Here is a 22,659-nt window from a genome sequence, read left to right on the forward strand (position 1 = left end):
GTTGCATGATTGAAGAATATGATCTAAAATCTAATTTTACTGTTTATAGTGTAGGAAACAGTGCAATTTCTGAACATCAAATGTTGTTATAATTTTCTAAATATAAAGGAAGGCTTGGATTAGGTTTCTTTATAAAGACTTTCTGTACGTACCTCACGTGAGATAGTTTCCCATGATTTAATGTAAATTTTGAATTCCAGTTGTGATCTCAGAATTCGGTGGTTGTACTGACCGATTCTCAATTCCCTTTCTTCAAGGCATCACTCAGTATCTTTGGGATGATTGGGGGTCCTCTCCTTGGACTGTTCTGTCTTGGAATGTTCTTCCCCTGGGCTAACCCCACTGTAAGTACCAGAAACTGTGTCACTATAACTTTTTCTTTTCTATGTTAAAAAGAATTATGGCTCTAGATGAGATTGCTATAACATACAACTTGTTGGAGCTTCTAATCTCACTATTCAGTTTTTCAGATCTCGGCTACTATAAACATAACTAGCCACAGTCCCACATGAGTATTACTCCTGTTCCAGCCTCCCTGAACTAGCTCCCAGCATATTGGATTTACTTCATATTTATTCTCCTGACCTCCAAAACTATTATGCTCTATTTTGAAAGCTCTACTCTTTAATTTATGGCTTGTCATGTATCCCCATAACAAGATGCCACACACCGGTTGGTAAGGTAGTAAGACAGAAATAAACCTCAACTGTGGCTCTCTTGACTGCTATTCTCTATAGTGCTATAGCTGCTATAGCTAGCACTTTCTATGTTTCATTACAGAAATGCTGTTTTTTCTGTCTTGATGTATCTTTTCTGCTTATGTGGTGTCACTTTATTGTCAAGTGCTTTGGGATATCCTGAAAGGCACTATATACAATTATTATTATTATTATTATTATTATTATTATTATTATTATTATTATTATTCACAGCAGGGAACACACGCAGAGAAGCCAAACATTGATTGTGTGATGATCATAGGTAATGTAAAAGTTGCAATATCTGATAAAGAAACCATTGCATACACCAAAAAGCTTTCCTCAATTGACAGTATTGCTACATAAGAAAATATAGTCCCACTTGAGATCTTATATATGGTCTTAAATAGATCTGATAGACAGAACGTAAGAATGGTCTGCAAATGATAGGGAACCATTCGGACCATCTTGCCCGTGTAGTGGTTTGGTAGCTGAGTGGATCTGCAATTTCATCCTGACATTTCTTAAAGGGGTCCAGAGATTGGGCCTCAACAACCTGGCCAGGAAGCCTGTTCTTGATACCTCCTGCAGTTTGAGGAAAGAAATGTTTCCTGTTCATCCTAGATCCTCCTTTTTCCAAGTGTGACCTCATGTCCCCTCGCTGCTGAGTGTGAAACAGTCCCATGGGTTGAACCTATCTATAAACCTTAGGAATTTAAATAAAAGGATGAATGATCCTCTCAGTCTCATCTGTTCTAGATTGAAGAGATGTAGTTCCCTCAAACTATTCATATATGACAATTCCCTGAGAGCTGGGTTCATTTTTGTTTCTCTTCTTTTTACTCTTTATAGAGACATATCGTTTTTTTCAGTGGCATGGTGACCAAAACTGAACACAGTATACCAAACTACTGTATACAAATTTTTATTATTCTATTGTAGAGTTCATGCACTTCCTAGGATTTAAATTCCACACTTCCTGAACACTTCATTGTCTGACAGCTTGCACTGTCAGCATTTTGCAAAGTTTGGAAGAGAATGCATTGGTCAAACTACCCAATGAAAGCTACTTGAATTATTCAGTATATCAGATTTGATATACTCTGTAGTTTGTTTTTCTGGACTTCTGGACATACTCTGTAGAAAATATACAGTAACTGAGTCAATCAAATTGCAACAAATGCTATTGGTACCAATACTAATATGTTGCAGTTGAATGCCTCTCAGTATAATAAACAGTAGACTAGTCCATTATGAAAAAAGAGGGTGTTCATAATAGTAATAATTCCTTGCACTTTCATCTAATTCTAAAGCACTTTACATTTAGGAGGAGTTTTAGAGTACAAGTCAAACAACCATTTTAGTTGCAGGCAATAAGACTGCTAAACAGCCAACCTGCAGCTCCTTTAGCAAATCACCTGTAATGGCTACATGGACCCACAGATGTCACTGTATTCAGCATAACTGCATTACTTGTATATACTGCATACACCATGGACACATAGCAGCTCTACTCATATTGAGTTTTATTCAATTTCTATTACATTTACTATTATGTAACCTTATTTTCATAACCTCAGTTTTGTGATTTGTGAGATTTTTGTGATTCTTGTGATTCTTGTGAGCTCGCGGTAAAAGACATTTCAATGCCACCAACTACTGCTGCATGCTGTATTGTTGTGCATTTGATAAATAAACTTTGATTTGATTTTGATTTGATTTGACTTGAGTGATAAGATCACTTTATTGGCCATATACAATTTCTTGTATTAGGAATGTGTCTTTTCACATACCCCAACTTGCTCTCCATGAGACACACAGACAGGGAGATAAGCTTGGGGTCCGAGCACAGGGTCAGCCATTTATACAGCACCCCTGGTGCAATTGGGGTTAAAGTGCTTGCCCAGGGGCCCAACGGAGTAGGATTCCTCTGCCGGCCACGGGATACAAACCAGCAACCTTCCAGCCACAGGTGCAAATCCTTAGCCACAGAGCCACCACACCACCCAGGTCAGAGTTGTCATTGAATCTGGCAAAGTGGCAGTTATACTGAATAGATTTAGTTAGTCTGTAAAACATACTTAACAGATCGTTAATTTGCACTACAGTGTAAATTGCAACTGCTTGAAATTTGGGAATTTTCACATGGGATTGTATTTTTAAGTAGGAGGTGTTTGCCCTTTATTTGGATTGAGTAGGCCAGGTGAAAGTGGATGGAGGTAGCCTACCCACTGCAGCTGACAGGGTATTTTCTCATGGTTCTGTAAGAGAGTCAGAGATGACTAGGTTTTGTTTATTTTCTTCCATCATCATCATAAAGCTAGGTAATTTTGCCATTCATGTGCAAAAATCTCCAAAAGGCCATTCTAAAGTGGGGATCTTTCACATGTGAGCCAGCCCTGCCTACTACATCAGCAGGATCTGAACAGAGACATCTTTGAAAGGACTTAAAGCATTCAATTTCCTCTTGAATGTCACCCTGTAGTAAGCACTCACACATGAATTTATGACTGTGTTCATTTGTCCATCCATTTCTGTTCATTTTTCAGTTTATAATAAGTACTTTCAGTTGATTCTGCAATGTTGACAATAAACACCTTTCCTGTCTCTTCTCCAGGGTGCTGTCACTGGCTTGGTGGCCGGCCTGGTCATGGCCTTCTGGATTGGCATCGGGAGCTTTGTGTCTCAGACTGTTGGCTCTGACCCCCTCCCTCCACTCAACACCACAGCCCTCCCAGACACTGGGAATATGACCACCGTCGCCATGACTACACTGGTGTCTGCCGTCGCCAACAAAGCAAGGCAAGAGGAGCATAAAGTTACATAAGATGAGGCCTGGCTTTTCCACTAATAATAATTAATAAAACATACACTTTATCTTAATGATTACTTAAAGCTTAGTTTTGAAATATAAGAAGTATAAAGCCAGGGACAAAATATTCTTCTGTTGCTACAAAGTAAACTTTGTAGACATAGAGGTTATTATGATTTCAGTGCCATAGTCTGAGTTTGAGGCAAGACCTTGAAAATTAAAAGTAAAATGTTATGGGAGTGATGATATACTATACTGTATCTGTAGGTACAGCTTTCCTTGAAAAAAGAAAACAGATGGTCTGCTATTGAGGTATAACCTCCTTATTGATACCTTCAGTATAAGATAGTTAGCTGATATTTTGGCATCACTAAATGCATAACTACCTGAGTGAGAAGGAGTGTTTCTTTGTAAAACAGAATAATAGGTTTTGTGTTCGTTTTTTGAAGAAACAGTGCACTAGTATTCCAATAACAATGTAAAGCTGTGATAGCTGATACATATTCCTTTAAAGTGTTTTAAACATTGTTTAGGAGTTAAGGACCTTGAGCCAGTTATAAATCACATTGCCCCTAAGATATAGCTCTCTTTAAACTATCTAGGTCAGATTATACTTCCCTGTAAAAGTACTTTAGAGAAGATCCTGTTTGTGATTAGGTCATGACCAAATTGGTTAGGGGATACAGTAGGAAAGGAATCAGGTCACAGAAGGTGAAAATCAAAATTAAAATTGTTTCTAGCTGCTACTTTCACTTTTTTTTTTGCTCCTTGTGAAGGAAATGTTACAGTTGAAATTAATTCAAGCCATAATGAGAAGTCATTTTACTTACTGTAGTAATGTAATGTGCTAAGCAATGAACAGGATTTGTGTTCCATCTGAAATATTCGCCTGTCTTTCTGCAGACCGACGGGACTACAGCACTTCTATTCTCTGTCTTACATGTGGTACAGTGCGCACAACTCCACCACAGTGGTAATAGTGGGGCTGCTGGTCAGTTTCCTCACAGGTGAGTGCTGTTTGCTATGACTTGTGTCTAGCCACACACTCTGAACACAGGAATTTGTTGTTAAAGGCCACATTTAGTCAATATACAGTACCAGTCAAAAGTTTGAGTACACCTCCTTGAAACCAGGTTTTTCATGATTATCTGTGCTTTAAACTGTATAAACTTAAACTGTCTATGAACACTTAATATTTAATTATATGATATATGTACTTATAATCTTAAGTGAACTGTATTGAAAATGTTAATTTTTCATTTTCAATAAAATGAACACCCAAAGCAAGTGGATTTCAGCCTGAAGCCCAGGTTAGTTAAAAGTCAGAAAGGTGTATAACATGGTGTTAGAACACTTAAAGAAGTTTAAAATTGTCTTTGTTAGATGTTCTCACAGTTAACAAAGCATGCTTCCTCATTTACCTTTTGTCACCAATTATTGGTAAACAGGTGAGGGTCCACGATTACTATAAATGTAGGGAGCATGGGCAAAAGTTTGTCATTCCTGAATGTACATGGCAAAATTTGCTCAGATAGGAAAGGAAAAAGACAGTCTATACTTACAGTACTTTAAGAAATGAAGGTCAATCTTTAAGAATTGCAAGAACTTTGCAAGTGTCAGTAAATGCTGTGGCCAAAACTATCAAATGATATGAAGAAACAGGCACTCATGAGGACTGAAAAATGTCAGGCAGGCCAAAGGTGTCCTCAGAATTAGAGATTAGGATCACAGAAGCTCACAATATAAGTGTGTTATGAGAATCACCAGATCTTATTTTTTTTCAATTCCGAAAAAGTTTTTTTCACAGTAGCACAGCAGATTTGTAAGGGAACAAAAATGATTTATACTGGATTCGTTTAAGAATGTACAGACTTCTCTTGAAGTTATGGAATCTTAGACATCCATGGTAAAAATGTAGCCTCAATAATAATTACTGTCATTGTGTTCAAATTATTAGGTATATTAATTAGTGTTACTGCCAGGACAGCCAATACTTAAAGTGTGAATTTGGGCTTTTGCTTCTTCGTAAGTGGTGAAACTGTTTGAAATGATCTACTGTAGATGGTTGCTTAGAAATTTAGTTCCAAAAGATGGGATTCCTTGACAAGAATATCACTGAAAGGCAGTTCCAATTCCTCCAGTTTTTAAAGGCTTGCAAGAAAATAGGTGTATGCTACTGTTTGAAACATTTGTTGTTGAACTCCTCTCTCTTGTTTAATGAGCGACTATGATAATAAGTCTAATTTGTGAAATATGAGCGCTGACAGTGCTAAAATACTGACATAGTTTCAGTGAATATGTATCCCTGTAATAATTATACACATGTAGTTTCTTACCAAGTTGTGACACTGCTGGTGAGATGGTAAAGTAGGAGGTATCTTTTAATAGGTGTAAACGTAAAGAAGGGACATTAATCTTTGTTTATTGTGTGGCAAATCTCCAAACAAAGCAAACCAAAACTCGAGCTCCTCTTTGAACTCTAAAGTTCTTTTTCTCTTAACCTCTCTAGACATAACTGGACAGATAAGCTGCTTACTGCAACTAAAACTAAAAACTATCCACAGTTCATTTGTCAGTTATTTTTATGCTCCCTTCTCCCTCCAGCGCACAGCATAACAAAGGCTCTGCTCCCATCCTAGTTAGCTGAGGTCAGCTGCCACTAGAAACCACTTGTCTTTGATCCAGTTGTCATCCTCCAATTAGAAGACTGTGGGTGGCAGGTCCTTGACTACAGCCTCCTGGGAAATGTAGTTCAGGAAGGATCTGGCATCTTGTCTGAATCTGCTGTTCATTCAGAGTTCATACTAATAGTACATGAGTATGCATGTATTCATAATATTCCACATTGATTCATATTATTTTTCTTGTTAATCATTCATTTATAGTGACTTATTTAAAAATTGCCGTCCCATAATGGAGGGACACCACACATTCCAGGATTACTGCTAAAAACTGTTCACAATATCTGATCTTTAAAAATTTGCCAAATTTAAGTTAACATTACATAATTGCCTGGCTCATGTCCTTGCATGCAGGTCCCATGAAGGAGAAAGATGTGACTCCTGGCACGATATACCCAGTGTTGGGCACCCTACTGTTCTTCTTACCGGAGCGGTACAGAGAGAAGCTGTGCTGTGTTACCACGCTGGAACGAAGGGTAGGGCTCTGGGAAGTGACTGCAGGAGGGTGAGCGGTGTGTTTTATCAGAAACTCACTTTCAGGCTCCCAATCCTGGTCCTGATTCCCCTGATTTTCCAAGAAAACGTCTATTCTCAGCCTGTTCAAATATACTTATGAGCTGTGTGGACACCGTTATCGGCAACTGAGTTCTTTTCTACCTTTTTGATGCAGCATTTACACACATTACCACTTAATCATTAATTTTGTTGTGTTTAACTACACAAAGTTAAAAGCATGCCAGGAAGAATAAGTAGCTTAACAAGATTACAAGATTTGAAAATTCCTTGTTTCAAAAATGTGTCTTGAATATTAACAATTTGAGTGGTTTTAGTTATTCAAACATACCTGAGCAACCTTTCTTTTCAGGAGTCTCCATTATGCATTATCCTCACACACATTGTACAGACATTTGTGTATAGGCTGCTTTTGTACATATTCTGTCAGCTGTCACTAAGAAAGCCCTCTCTGGGAATCAGCTGTTGAGAAATCACATAGAACTGCGTTTTAGGAAACCAGACACATCTGCGGTTTGTTTTTCTGTGCTGCAGGCCAGTGAGCCCAGCGCCCAGCAGCAGCTGATGACACAGAAGACGAGCAATGGCAATGCGTTCTGTACCGATGAAGACAAGGCCGAGGACGAAGACCTGGAGAGGCGCTTGGGGCCAGTGTGTCACTACACTTATATCGTGCATGAGACTGCCCTATGAGGCTGGCCAGGCCCTCACTGTCTTGTAGGGAGCTCTTTGAATCAGCAATGAAAACTCTACTGTGAGCCCAGAAAGGACAGAGCTGCAGGGTGGAATGCTACAAGAAGATCTTGTCCACCTTTCACATACTTTCAACTTTCTCCTTTCTGGGAGATATCAAATACTGTCTAAAGGGGAATGCTGGAATAGAGATTCCCATATACTGTACCTGAGGTGAGAAGGACTTCTTAATCAGAAGTGGCTGAGCCATTATTCTTACCGTGCTTGAAAAACAATTCAGTATGAGGCATCTGGCCCTTCCTTTTCAGTGTAGTGTTTTACATTTCTTTTGATGAGCCTGAGTGTATGGCGCAAAGATGAAAGAAGAATAGCTTGAAAGAAATAACAACTACAATTTTCCCTTTCTAGCTTCGCGGTCGGTAATGCTAAATGCTGCTGCAGTGGCATTGTCCACTGAACAAGAAAGCACAACAAGCAATGTCCCCATCTTAGGAGGGTCTAATTAATGAAGCAGTAGAAATGAGATCTGAAGACAGAGATCCTACACCCCCTTTCAGAGATGATATGGCAATAGCTTGAATTGCTTCCAACTTCAAAAACAAAACCATCACTTATGTGTACAGGTAGGCGTAGTGGTCTGCATCACATCTGTAGATAGGAGACAGCTGAGTAATGGTGTTCTGTGTTATGGTGCATGGAATGTCTTTTTTCACTGTGAGAAAATCATCAAGACCCAGCATCCAAGGGATGCTTGAGGTACTGTACTATTAAACCTCTTTCATGCCATTATCTGGCACTGAGGGACTGTGTCTTTTTAAAGTATACCAGCTTCTCATTACTGTACCTTACCATTTAGAGCTAATAGGTGAAAACTAGTTAAAACAATACTACATATACTACTCCATGTATTTCTGTCATGATTATTACCAAATGTCAGTGTCATTCCCACGGTAAATGTTTTAATTCCAAAGGACCTTCATTATGGGTTTTTTATCTGTAACACAAATATAGATCCACATTTTCTTTATGATAAACCATGAACATGGTTCTTTTGCTGTGCCAAATGATGAAGTTAAACTAATTGAATTGTTCAGGTCTTCCTGAATTGCCATATAACACTTGAACAAATGAGTGTTTTTCAAGAAAATGTTTTTTTTCAAGGAAATTTTATATTGCCTATGGAAACACCAGTTTCAGACCGTCACGTAATGTGCTTTAAAATATCCAACTGGATAAGGTGGCCAATGTTCTTAGTCTATTTCTGGTAGCTTCTTAAGCAGGAAACTTCATATTTCATAACTTGGTGTATCTTAGAAAATACTTTTGAATCTGCTTCTATAATACGGCTTGTTCCAAATACTCAAAGCTCACTGTGTTAAAAAGTGCCTCTCATTTCTAGTACATGTCTGTCCATTTACAGAAGTGAAAATGAAACAAATTTAGTTTCTGTTACCTCTTCCTTGAACAAAACTGACAGGTTTTGAAATTTTCACGAAATGTCACAATTTTCACAAAAGTAAGATCTAGCAATTGCATCCTGTTAAGACAATCTTCTTAATCACTCTGTACTTGGTACTTCTGTATCACTCAACAGCCTCTATACAGGTGTGATTTCCATGTTTTTGTTGAAAGCATGTTTTAGTATCCTTGCATAGCCAGGATATCACTTGCACACTGCAGATTATGTGCATTTCTTCTGCATGCAATTTTCATCACTAGCCATACCTTGAATATTCATTCATTATAGAATTATTCCTGGAGATTTACATTCTTGGAATGTGTCTAGGTTTTCAACATTATAGACTAATTGAGACATTTGTTGTCTTGCTTCCTGTTAGTGGTTTGTGTGCTTCCGTACTATAGACAGAAGATTTTAGTGATGTTTCAGTATCTCTTCTGCTTTTGATTGGTCAGTGTAATTCTGCGTGTCTATGTTGGTGCTCTGTGCTATGTATTGTGTTGGCAAGATTTGCCTCCATGGAAAAAACAAACATTTCTCTAAAGCAACAAAGTGATCATTTCTAAAGCTTGACTTCAGGTTTCCTTCTATATGAAATTCATTCATTCATGAAAGTCAAAATCTAATCATTTTGAGAGAGATCTTTTGTGACAACAGCTTGTATCCAGTTTATGTTTTTATTACATACAGTAGACTAAGTATTATGTGCTACAAAAAAGGACCAGTTCATTTTTCTTTTCTTTTGTACCTGAGATTACTTGAAAATGTAAGGTGGTCTATTTAACTGCCTGGAGAACTTGAAAGAGTCTGCTGGCTTAACTGAAGATTTAGAGTAAATGTGTATACGTTTTTTAAAGAAGTAAAAAAACTCTTATTTAGAAAAAAAGGAAATTGTTGTAAAGGCATTGTGATATTTGCACTTATAAAAACACTATGAAGGGTAAGGGGATTTTTCCTGTCAAGAAAAGAGAAATTAAACCAGATCATCTTGTGCTGCAAATCACTAATGCAGAACCGAATCAGTAAATCAGTGCTGGATGCTTGAATTAGTCAAAAGATAGAGAAAGTGTGTAATTTAAAAATAAAAATGTCATATTTGGTATATCATGAGTGGTGTAAATGAATTAGGAGGATGATGCTGTGGTGAGAAACCTGCCTAAAACTTTTTTTTCTTGGTTAATCAAAAATGGAATTTACTGGTTAGTAATCAGTGATTTGTCGCAAATGATATGTAGTTAAATAATATGTGATGTTGCCCTACTTAACATTCCAAACAAATGCTAGTTGTTTTATCTAGCATTTCCCCATTCTATGAAAAAGTGCCTTTGTTTGACTTTTTGCTTGTTTTGTAGTTTTGGAGCCACTCAAAAGAAATGTTACTGAAATTTAGCCAAATTATTAAATTTATTTATTTTCAGGAGGCATGGTTCCTTAGAGTCCACAACAATGTGTGCTGGGCTTTGTGCTCTGTCCAAAGTCCAATCTTCAAAATTGTTGCACAGTTGCACAGCCAGAGCAGTTTTCTAGACACTGTGGGTCAGCTGACGTCTTTGTAGTTGATCTGTGCGTCTATATTTAGAGTGTTACATCTTATTGAATTGGCTAGTAAATACCCAAACAGCGATGATGGCTCTAAAATGTTGACCTGACTAGGTCACATGGCTAAATCTGATGTACAGAAATCCACAGATGGTCTTGGGTCATTTTACCTGTAAGGCAAAAGGAGTGCTTTTCAAAACAAACAAAAAATCAATGTATAAATTGCTTCAAGATTTTGTCTGATAGTGCTTTCAAAATAAAGTGTTTAAATATCTTGGCTTTGGGTTATGTTACTGTTCGATTCAATTTTCAGTTCCATTTCATTGCATCTCTTTACACAATGTACCCCCAACTTCGTGTACAGCTCAACTCACATGTTGGACAACAAACGTACATTCTGTTTCTTACAACTAGTCTGTTTGGTAAGTAGTGTGTGACAAGGAAACACAAAGTAAGGACCTTGTGTCATGGCATTCTGTGTTAGGTATTGAAGGTGCTTCTAAAGTTAGATGACCTAAGCTTGGTTCCCAAGGACATGACCTTTGATAATATACACCACAGAACATAGACATCACCGATGATCACCCAAGAATGCATACAAGCTACATTGGACACAAATGATGATCACACTGAGCTGTTGTTCCACCAAATGATGTGTACTATCATCACCCATCAGAGCCTACCACCATGTTTCCATCTGCATGTGCACCAAATTTAACTGCATCACAGTGCACAGATTTTATAGTACTGGTGCCAACCAACTTAATAATTGTCTTGTGTGTTGAATAAAGAACATGTATATAGAAGAAAGGAACAATTAATAGGTTTATTCCATGCTGAAAAAAAGAAGAAAGAGAACACAACGTTTCGGCCGTGGAGCCTTCTTCAGGTGTGAATATAGAAGTACAGCAATGTGGCAGCACAAATACTGCAGTTCATTTAGTGACACCTTGGGTATTTATTGAACATCATCAATTTATGGCCACAGTTTAAATTCAGAATGCATTGGAAGTCCAATTCTCCTGCCTGAGATGTATAGTATCAGTTTTTACTCTCCTCTCTATTCCAGCGAGTTTCAATACCCATAGATCTAGTATGTCATTAATATCACTGGCTATTATTAGACCAAGCTGTGACAAAGCCTGGAAGAAAACTAGGAAAAAGGTAATGACAGTTTTTAATGGTGCTTTATCCGAACACTTTTAAAAGTTTCTGTGTCAAAGTACATCACTTTTTGTTCATGTATTTTTTTTGTATTGGCCCTACAGTTTAAGGAATCATTCTTGATATTGTTGTAGAGTAGAGAGAAGTAAAGTGGAGCAGCGGTTAGGGTTCTGTATCCATAACTAGGAAGTAAAGAGTTCAAGTGCCAGGTGAGACACTGTTGTTGTACCTTTGAGCAAGGTACTTCCTCCTCATTGCTCCAGTAAAATACTGTATACATGGAGGCAAATATAATTTGAGCCAAATAAAAAAATAGATATTAGTACCTATATAAATATTCAGTTTAGAGTATTTACAGCAAAGGGAGAAAATAAATTGGTATTCAACAGGACAAATGCTGTTTGCTGTATAACATGATATCCTTTGAAATTTGCATCAAGATTTGATGAGAAGTGCTTCAATAACTTTCACAGATGATTTTTCCTAACTGTTGCATATCACAAAGTACTTAGTTACAGCTCCCTCACTGCTCGGACAATTCAGTCTGCTCTTCCAAAACCAAGAAGCTTTAGATATGTTTGTGGTGTTGATTTTATTCCAAGCCTTACGGTACCTCAATATTTCCATCTGTAAATTGAAATGGTTTTATGTAGTCAGATTAGCCGACATAAGAAGAGCACCACTGAAAAGTCCATGTTGGCATATTCTGAAAAAGATGGAAGCTTTAACTTCTTCAGACACTCATTTCCTAGTTCATATCATTGACGACTATTTTTAAAAGAATTACTCGCTAATTGATAAAGGATGTGGAGGCTGAAGAATGAAATGCAAGGTTTTGCAAACCTCGACAAACCATTGGCGACAGTAGTCAAGGATTCCTTTTTACTGAGCAAGGAATTACAAGAAGCTATGACACAGGGAAATGGGTGGGATTTTTCTGGAAACCTTTCCATCACCATTTCCCATGTCCTCCCTATTCCATTTTTTAATTCATAACTCATCTCTCTGTCTTTATACTCCCCTGGGAAGACGTTTATCAGCACGGGCAAACACATGATCCCTTTTGGGTCTTTGTGGGTTTTTTTCCCAAACAGTTACAGCCAGGTCATGCTGCTCCTCCATTCCCTTGGCCATCTTCAGGACTCTTGGCTCCAGTCACTGAGACACACTGTACTTCTTTATCAACAGCACAGTCTGGCATCATTGGTGGTCAGTTTAACAAGTATAATGCCTTTACTTTAACTCTAAAACTACCAAAGCAGTATTTTTGATGACCTATTGTTTTTTGTATTTGTGTACTAGGAGCCTTCTTCCCTCACCACAAGTTCTATTCAGCTCCCAAAAACACACACTAGTATTGTTCAAGTGCCCTTTTTATTTTCTAATGATTACAACATTTAACACTACCCAACATCCAGAGCACATTATACAAAAACTCCAAAGGACACCTGGCCAGCACAAGTACCCCATTGGAGCCAAGTTACCAAACCCAGATGCGACAGAGGAACAGTCCAGCACTATTATTCTCCAGAACCTGTTCTGGTCAGTAACTAAGCGTGCCTCCTTAAGCAAAGAAACAGTGAAGACTTCTGTCCATTTATTTAACACTTACAGATCTGTGCACTTCAACCAAAAGAATGTGTGAGTGCATTGTAAAGCTCAGAGTCAAGGGAAGCAAATGAGTGTACCTGACTTCATGATAAAAAAGGTCACTTCAAAGTAATGTAAAGCCTCTGGCAAAAAAAAAACAGCCACATCAGTAAAGATATTATTGCAAGTCTAATAATAATAATTCCTAACAGTATTATAGCATTTTTCTGGACACTCCACTCAAAGTGCTTTCCAGTAATGGGGACTCCCCTCCATCACCACCTGGATGATGCAATGGCAGCCATAGTGCGCCAGATCGCTTACCACACATCAGCTATTAGTGGGGAGGAGAACAGAGTAATGAAGCCAATTCATAGATGGGGATTTTTAGGAGTGCCAAGGGGAAATTTGGCCAGGATGTTTGGGTAACTCCCCTACTCTTTTTGAGAAACACCCTGTGATTTCTGATGACCACAGAGAATCAGGACTAATGATATCAGCACCAATCTCAAACCACCCCAAATACCATTGTAGTTATAGTGTTTCAGAGGCTTGCCAATCCCTCAGTCCCTCAGTTTTCATTTCTCAACTTCTAAAGCAGATCCCTCTTAGCCAGTTTGTCTTCAGTTACTGTTTAAGCACAGCAAACAAGTTAAATGCTGTATTCACTAGAAAACAAACAGGGCACTAGCTAGTGTGTGATTCTGGGAGTTGAATAGAACCTGTGGTGGGTGAAGAAGGCTCGTAGCATCAGTGATAACTTCTAGGTGTTGTAGTCATGTAAAACACAAAAGTAGCCCCTGCATTTAGGGGTCACAATTCTGGGTGGCATCTCCTGTCCCTCATCCTCCATCTGTGCCTCCCCAGCCTGTCCTGTTTGTCCTCACGCACCCTTTAAAACTAGGAGCGAAGCTGTTGCTTCAGTAAGATTTAAATGAATTGGATAGTGTCCAAACAAAGATTATAATGAGTTGAAAACAAAAAAAGTTTCTTGAATTCTAAATAAAGGAAAAACCAGACTTACTGGCAGAAGTGATTATATCCATGTATGATAAGGGAAATCTTTTTTTTTATTTCAATTTTTCTTCCAGTTGCAATGTCAGCTGAGGGCACGGACTATGTAGGCAAAAACGGCAAGAAACCCAAGTTCTGATATTTGGCCAGTAAGTGAACTTAGTAATAGTTACTGAATACTAGGCCTAGGACACTGGGCCAAAACCTAGATAGACCATACTTAGAGCTCATTTGAGGCTTTCCCAGTACAGATCAGTGTTTGGATCTGGGGAAAAAACCCAGATACATGTAATTATCCCTTCCAATTGCTCTCATTTTGAAGAGCTTGTTTTGCATTTGTGTTTATCTGAGAAATGTTTTCCAGTGAAGTCAACCCAAGTGCAAATATTCTGATATAATTTCTATTTGGACAATGCCACTCCCCTGTAGTTGATCAACATTATGGAGTTGTTAAACTTATTGAATACAAGTTGTAGCAAAAGAAGAGCTAAGCACAGATTACTGCTGAGGAACTGATTTACTTCATGAGGAATTCTGTTTTTTAGGGGAAGATTAGTGTGCTTTTTTCCTCTTAATTGTGAGTGGTGATATACAGTAATATTACATAACTTTCTTTGTGGAATTACAAAAATAATAAAATAAGTTCTAAGTACCCCTTATATATTTGGAGATATATTTACTGGCTAAAAAATACTTATTCTTCAAATCCTTCTTATTGGAGAGGCTTGAATAACATTGCTGTTTCCAGCTGAGAATCAGGTTAGTCCCCCAGTGTCACTAGCTTATGAATTTCTCAGGGCCTTATTGAAATACACTCTAGACATTCTAGACACTGTTCTGATAATTTGTTTACTGTGTTCCTCAGTTGGGTTATTAATAGCACCAATAGATAGAGAATAGATAGATAATACGTTATTAATCCTGTAGGGAAATTGATGAAATAGTTATTAATGGTATTAATAACACCAAGTGTAGGGTCTGATCTATGTCTGGTACCACAGGAAAAGGTTGGCAATCTTGTTTGTTTCATTAACTATCCTTAACTGTGCATTTACAGGGAGTCAAAATGATCAGTATTCTAGTTTAGTCACTATTATCAATCACACCCTCTTCAACTGATATTAAGTGCAAGAATTGCTTGTCAAGACTCATCAACTCTATTTAAGCATTGCTTAAACTAAAGACCAGTTTTCTAAATCCATGTCTTTTCCCTTAGTAACCTCTGTATTAGCAGTAATGCCCTTAGAGGTCTCTTTTAAAAAAAATAAGAACAGGCATGCTTATCAGGCTGCCAGACAGATTTATGGAGTTAGCCTTGAGTGCAGTACATTTCACTATGGAGCAGAGCCCATGTTGCTCAAACTGGAGAAAAATAGCAGCCGTTAGGTCACATGGCTTAACCCCACAGTGTGTCCTGCCAAAGAAGCTGTCTTTCCCACTGCCTGCACACAGGTGCTCTCACTTGACTTGTGGAGCAGGATTCAGCCCTTTTACCAGTTATTATCATTGACACAGACCTGCCAGTCTGACTGGATTTTGTGCTTCACAATTTGTGTTAACATTTTATTTGATTTAGTTATTAATACACATTAAGAGCTGTATGTTTTTAAACACTCTGTCCCACGTATTCATACATTTTCCTGTCACACAAAATAATCTAACAAAAGAAGCCAACATTTTATCACATATGGTATGGCTTTAAGAGCTGTCATAGTATATAGTATCATACTATCAATTAGTATTGATAGTATAGTATCAATTCAAAATGGAACTCTTAATTGTTTCTTTAGTTTTTGACCTTGTGTTCAGCTTAGTATTGTTAATGTCTTTTTAATATCATTATTTAATGTGCCAAAGACAGACCTCTGTTTTGTCAAATTCTTTCATGGCTGAAAAATTTTTAAATATTTTAAATACAAGTTGCCAGTATTGTTATTTACCAGTATCAGTATCATGTTTTTATTATCTTCTTTTAAAAACATAATTTTTTCATAAATAAATAACCAACACTAAAATGTACATTTCGCACAAGAAACATTTCCCTAGTTTTCCAAGAAACCAAGTGAGACAAAAATTACATTTCATTAGTTATTTTACTGTATGGCTTTCTTTTCAGTAACATGAGCATAATGGTGTTATATTAATTTCAAAGGCTGAGATTTTGCTTAGGCAATATTCAGAAATGCATTTCTTCTTTCCACAAAGCAAGGCACTTGAAATGAAATGAAGAAAACAGAGAAACTAGAATGTCTTGTTAATAAAACAGTACTTTCAAAGTGCACAAATCTGTCCAGCGAGGCATAGGTCTTAAAAAAAATCAGGATTCCTTAACCTTTGGCAAAACTGCTTATTACAGAGAGAAAAGTGTGCCAAAAGTATACATAACATGCCTCCCTACGCATTTATCTTTGAAAAGATTTATGGTTGTAGAGTCTAAAACCAGAGCATCCAAACACAAGCGAAATCTACTCCTGATAAAGATTCAACAAAAATTGGCCAAGCAGAAAACTTTTGGTTTTAATTATACAGCATGTTTATAACTCAGTGGCCGACAACAAGCCAGTAAACGAATAACATACTGAAGAGCAACACAAACCAAAAGAACAGTTAGTATTTTTATCATATCATGAGTGCATTTCTACTCTGAAAAATACTACCCTCATCACCGTTTCATCAAGATGTATTTCACAATACATGTGAAATTGGTATGTACAGCACATCCTTAACCTCCTAAACTAAGTTTTCTTTGTAATGGAGGACTCCATGTCCAATCATCTACTGCTCATTTAAGGAAATGGAGAAAGAAAATACAAGAGAGCAGGAAACTCATCTTTTGGCCAAACGCTGAACACATCATTGGAACTTTACTCAAGTAACCCCCAGGTTTCGCATATTTTGCCAGCAGTATTAGTAAACACATGTAACCAGCTCATGCCCTGGAATGACTTCTGCCCACCTGGGTCTAGGGAAGAGCAGGATCTAAAAGAGTTCTCTATAGAGGGCAAAGAAAGGAATCCCAATCAAAGAACCGATTACTGCATTAATCATTACCATCTATCCATCATCGGAAACCTGCTTCTTCCTGGCAAGGTGAACAGCTTATATCTGGAATTTATCCAGGAGGTACTGGACCCAAAAGTGTAACCAGTCCCAAACTATGAGTGGGACAACATCCATTGAAATTACCAGGCCAATTTCAAATGAACCTAATCTGCATTTCTTGTGGGGAGGAAGCATGAGGACCTGGAGAGAGCCCATGTGAGAGCATGCAAATGGCCTAGTCTGGAATCAAACCTCAGCTCCAGGATTTACAAGGCAGCAGAGTGACATGCCCCACCCCTGCGCCTCCCATTGCAATCCGTCTGGAGCACAAAGGGTGACAAGAACATGGAATCAGGAGACACACCACTTTAGTTATGACTTCAATGTCTGGTCAGCTAATTTTAATTAAGCCATTAATCTGCATTGTTAATTCATGTCGATTACAGCTGGGTACTTGAAGCTATTCAAAAGGATTAGCTAAGATTGTTTTTTGCAAACTAAAGATTGTTTTTGCAAACTAAAAAAAGCATTGTAAATAGATTATTCGGTGCCAAGTGTGCTTAGAACAGCATGAATACCTTTTCTAAAATCCTTACTAAGTAGGTATTAATACTCCAGCCCCGTATTACATATGACTCCACACTTATTTACATGGCAACTCATACACTTCTCAAATTTGTAGTGACCTATCCTTTGTGTCATCATTCTGGAAGTAACAGAAATCTCACAAACAGGCAAAAAGAACATAATCTCTTCATTCTTGTGCTGAAATTAGGGAGGAATGTGATAAAAGTATTTTAAATCTTGAATGGTATTCACAAACTTAATCCAATGGATTACTCTACATTAACTAACTTCTAATTGTGCCCTTGTGTTCACTGCTGACCATAAAATAACCCATTGGTTTGGTTTAAATACACCGTGGAGGAAGAGTATATATAAGACTGAAACATATATAAGGCTGAACTGTCAGTTAATGACTGGATGAGATCCTTAGGTCAATAAATCACCAGCACGAAGGTTCATGACTGATAGGCTCCTGTTTATAACCTTTTTATATTCTTGTTTATAAAAATGTGAGGAGAAATATTTGTTTCAGAAATTAAAAAGAAGCAGCTGACAAAAAATGCACCAAATGCTGTTACTACCTCGGCACAGTCTTTCTGAATAATTCCAAAAAATAAAGCGGGTATAAATACTGTGATTATAATATGAAGATTTCTTCATCAAAGCCAGATAGTCAAAAAGATTGCTTATGGTATAGGATGTGACCCAGGGTCAGGGGGTTGTAAGCAAACATCTTCTTCTCCAGAGCACTCCTTCTGACTTGTTTGGACCACCGTCAATAATTCTTCCATGCTCCCACAGTACAGGAGAGACCTCATGGGCCACTTCTGCAAAGCGAAAAGCACCAGATGATAATTTCTTTACATGAACATGAAATAAGTCTTTAGCAAAAAACAGATTGGTTTCATGCTGTATTCAGCTAACAGAACAGCAAAGAAGAAGTTAAGAGACTTTCCCCGAGTGTAATGTTATGAGCACGGCAATATACTCCAAATAAAACTAAAATCCAGGTGACCACATGCCTGCATGAAAATGAGAGAAACATCTGAACAACTAAAGTTTCTGAAGATATAGTTGGAAACTTAAACACTCACTACTTCACACTACTCACATTCCGCACAAAGGTTGAATAAGATAGAAATGTCACATGTGGAAAAATATTAATGTACAGTAGTTAAGAAAATTTGGGTCTGGTTGAGAAAAATAGTGTATATATGACATAAGAAACAAAATCATTGAGGCCAATCAGATCAAGCCAAATGTATTCTCAGGGGTTTCTAAAGAAGACCAGCACTATTATGGGGGTGTCACACCCCCTCCACTTTGAATTGGCACTACTTCTATTTGTTGTAGTATTGTCTACATCTGTTCTGGTGTATTATCCCCTCTGCAATTTCACTATTAAATGTACAATAATTTCATTATCATTTCATTTCATTATTTCATTGTCATCTTTTATTTTATTATTTGCTTGAATTGATTTGAAAATGGTGAGAAAGCCAAACAAGTGTGCAGATACTCAACTGGGAAGCCAATAAAACTTCTCTTGAGGTCATCTAGAAACTCATAGTTCGTATACACTCAAGCTTTGACTGACCTTGACTGGATGAAGATATCCTTGTGCTCTTGGGGGTAGATGCTGCTCTGTAGGAATTCTTCCCTGATCCAGAGTCTGAGTCAAATGGGCAATGTAGTTAGTGGCCAAAACCAGGATGTCCAGTTTAGAGAGTTTGGTGTCGGGCGGGACGGCAGGCAGGGCGGCCTGCAGGCTGTGAAAGGCCTGGCGAAGGTTTCGCACCCTGCTTCTCTCCCGAGCAGCATTCTCAGGAGAGTGCTGAGGCCTGCTCAGTTTTTCCTGGGGCTCAAACCTATGCTGAACCTGCAGAAATAACAGACCTTGAAAAAAAGAGGTTTGACTCTATTTTATGACAAAACGATCGAATTATCATGATCATCATTGATAATAATAATAATGATAATGTTTCTTTATTAGCCCTATACAATTTCTTGCATTAGGAATGCGTCTTTTCGCATACCCCAGCTTTTCTCCATGGAGACAGACACAGAGACAGGGAGAGAAGCTTGGGGTCAGAGCGCAGGGTCTGCCATTGTACGGCGCCCCTGGAGCAGTTAGGGTTAAGGGCCTTGCTCAGGGGCCCAATGGAGTAGGATTCCTCTGCCGGCCGCGGGATTTGAACTGGCAACCTTCCAGTCACAGGCGCAGATCCTTAGCCACAGAGCCACCGCTCCGCCCTTACCAGGAATAAACATTTTTCATTTAATGTGCAGATGAATGATCAGTCATCCTGAATTTTTTCACATTCAGGATATTAGAATGTCATCATTGGTGAAGCATATATACAGACATATTTGTTCCTTCTTGAGGCTTAACTAAGATACCTGAGGTTAGCTTGCCAGCAGTTGAGCCTTCAACCTGCTGGTGACTTTCATAGTAGACTCCCTGTTGATCAACCACTTAATAATCATAATGAATTTTACTTATGTTATGTCTGTTCAAAACAATTTGATAATAACTGTGAATCTGAGGAAGGTACAGTATAAGTGATAAGTCTTTTGCTGAGTATGTTAAAATTCATTCTCCATTTCAAAAGAAAATAGAGAACCAGTTTACCATGGTCTGGTTTAATAGTGTCAGGCGGAAGAATCTGTAATGCTGCTATTTAGGCAGAGTACAAGAGGCAGTTTGCGCTTGCACACACTGCCTGAGTAATATTTCTCTTCCACTGTGGGTCTATACAGTGTATGCACATTTCCAGAGGCAGTCAGTACTAAAGTCTTTCCCATGTTCTGATTAACTAAGAGATGACACCCTTATACAGGACCCTGTTGTGTGACACAACAGCACATTTACTTTCACATTTGCAACACACAACTGCAGAAAATTCTGCAATTCTATTCCTGCTCTATGTTATCTGAAGATACCTCAGAAGAATATGGACATAAGCTTCCCTGTCATCCACAGCTACAGAGTCCATAGCAACCTGAGGCTGTCAGTAAATATCATTTAAAACCTAAGAAACAGTTGTGGCAAATACTTATTTTCCATCGTGTATAGCTTTTCAAAGATATAATCAGGGGTATGCCCATTGAGATACCAGGATCTACAGTCAGTCCTTCTCAGCAGCTGTGGAAGACATACAGTACAGTATAGTGGACAGACTTCTTTTCATGAGATACTGTATTATCCTCACCCTTCCAATTACACGGCAAAGAAACTGATCCACATTCAGAGTGGACAGGTGGACCACAAGGAACAGTAAGGAATGTTAAATGTAAGAAATTATCATCCTTGAGGACAAATCAGATGGAAAAAATAATATCAAAAAGTTATTGTGTTCTCATTTTGGCAAAGGATGCATACCTGATAAGAACTGCAGGCACTTGAAAAACATTATAAATGAGTATAAAATGAATAAATAAAGGACACACAATAGAAAAGTGACATTTTACTGAAATGAAACTCTGCTGAAACAACAACAGAATAATAGTAAAAAAAAGTGCACAATGGTTTAACTAATGCATAAAATTAAAAATGTATGACAGAACAAAGATTGAAAAAAGCTACCTTTTAATTGCACAGCATCTTTGCTCAATTGTGATGTAAACTAATATAAAAGAAGAAGGATTAGTTCTCCATATATAATGAAACTACTCTCCAGGTTATGAAAGTGTCCCGAGATACCCACAAAATCTTTGAATGTAAATATATGAATGAATAAAACAGGTTACACCTGCTTCAAAAGAGCATGCCAGGAATAGAAGGTAAGACATAAGTAACAGATTGTGCTTCTGGTATCATTTGAACTGTAACTTCTCTCATCCACTTTTCCCATCCTTTTAACTGAAACCTATCGTCTAGGCATCCTTACAGTCTCCCACCTCTCACCACATAATCCAACTGCCTTAAATTTTTCCGGCTGAAACCTCTCAGTGCAGCCAAGATCCTGATTTGCCAGGAGTTAACTCACCCATTTTGCTGGGTACCTTTGAGGAAGTCTGTGTCTGTGCTGCAGTCCCTTGTTACCGGGCAGCTCGTCTGTGCCCAGCTCTTTCCAAGCTGTCTGGGTCATACCACTCAGCCTCTCAGCCATAGGTACCTCTTGAACCTCCAAGACTTCAGGCCAGCAAGGCCGAATAAAAACAGATCACAACCACGGCGCACAGCAAAGCCTGGGACCCCTCCCTAACGAAACAGCTTCATTCCACTGCTCGTGATGCTGTGTGAGCCGTTCCTTTCCCTCCCTTGCCTTATCTGGTGAGGTAATGAGGGGATCTTCAAGCAACCCTTATCTCCTGAGCCACCCCCTCTCTCCCTCCCCCGGGCTCTCTCTGCCAAGGGAGCTGCCTCGAGGGAATTGCGGACCATCCAGAGGCAGGATATGGAGCTTGGGAAAAACAGGAGGCTGACGGGACCAGCAGCTGGAGCCTCTTACCACTCGTTGACATTTATTTTAACGGTGATCACAGCCTTTTCAGCTTTAATAGCAAAAAGGACAATAAGCGTTAACTGGACACCCAACCTCTCTTTTCCATTATCTTGCATACTCACATAATTTAAATGCACTTATAAACCAAGAGTCTCCCCCTTCTCCTTCTGTGCATGTGATATTTAACAGGTGATTTGGGCTTGACCAATCATGTAGGAGACCCAGTTCTCATTATAGTGCTTTTATCGTGATTTATCGCTTTAGCATCATGTGAGAAATACTTCTTTGATTTTTTTAAGGTTTGTGATCAGAATGTAACTTGACAGACAATTGTTTCAAGTGATACCAGTTTAGTAAAAGCTACTCCATCACTTTAACATCTTACTCTCAGAAAAATGACCATGAATTTCAATTTAATTCCTAAAATGTTGAGGAATGC

The 22,659-nt window shown here is 38.2% G+C and overlaps 2 protein-coding genes across 4 annotated transcripts in view; one reads left to right on the top strand and one right to left on the bottom strand.

Moving 5' to 3' along the window:
- slc5a6a (solute carrier family 5 member 6a) overlaps positions 1-10,672 on the top strand; it is a 36,867-nt gene extending 26,195 nt beyond the window's left edge. The window contains exons 13-17 of one of the 2 annotated variants that reach the window (XM_015345956.2): positions 258-344; positions 3,316-3,500; positions 4,414-4,517; positions 6,546-6,696; positions 7,239-7,356. In XM_015345956.2, coding sequence (XP_015201442.1) covers positions 258-344; positions 3,316-3,500; positions 4,414-4,517; positions 6,546-6,696; positions 7,239-7,269 — 558 coding nt within the window. In that variant the 3' untranslated portion in view covers positions 7,270-7,356. Of the gene's footprint in view, positions 1-257; positions 345-3,315; positions 3,501-4,413; positions 4,518-6,545; positions 6,697-7,238 lie in introns of both variants that reach the window. The other variant, XM_006625764.3, reaches the window with a different exon arrangement.
- LOC102682688 (transcription factor 23) lies at positions 10,669-22,051 on the bottom strand. 2 transcript variants are annotated; one of them, XM_015344042.2, is made up of 3 exons: positions 21,762-22,051; positions 19,370-19,651; positions 10,669-18,599 (listed from the first exon to the last, which is right to left on the bottom strand). In XM_015344042.2, the coding sequence occupies exons 1-3, from the start codon at positions 21,882-21,884 to the stop codon at positions 18,459-18,461; spliced, it is 546 nt and encodes a 181-aa protein (XP_015199528.2). In that variant the 5' UTR covers positions 21,885-22,051; the 3' UTR covers positions 10,669-18,458. The 2 variants fall into 2 exon arrangements, with proteins under 2 accessions (XP_015199528.2, XP_015199539.1); XM_015344053.2 differs by having other exon boundaries at positions 19,370-19,668; positions 21,762-21,850.
- Between the last annotated feature and the right edge of the window lie 608 nt (positions 22,052-22,659).

This window comes from Lepisosteus oculatus, chromosome 2, assembly GCF_040954835.1.
Source record: "Lepisosteus oculatus isolate fLepOcu1 chromosome 2, fLepOcu1.hap2, whole genome shotgun sequence".
Lineage (NCBI taxonomy): Eukaryota > Metazoa > Chordata > Actinopteri > Semionotiformes > Lepisosteidae > Lepisosteus > Lepisosteus oculatus.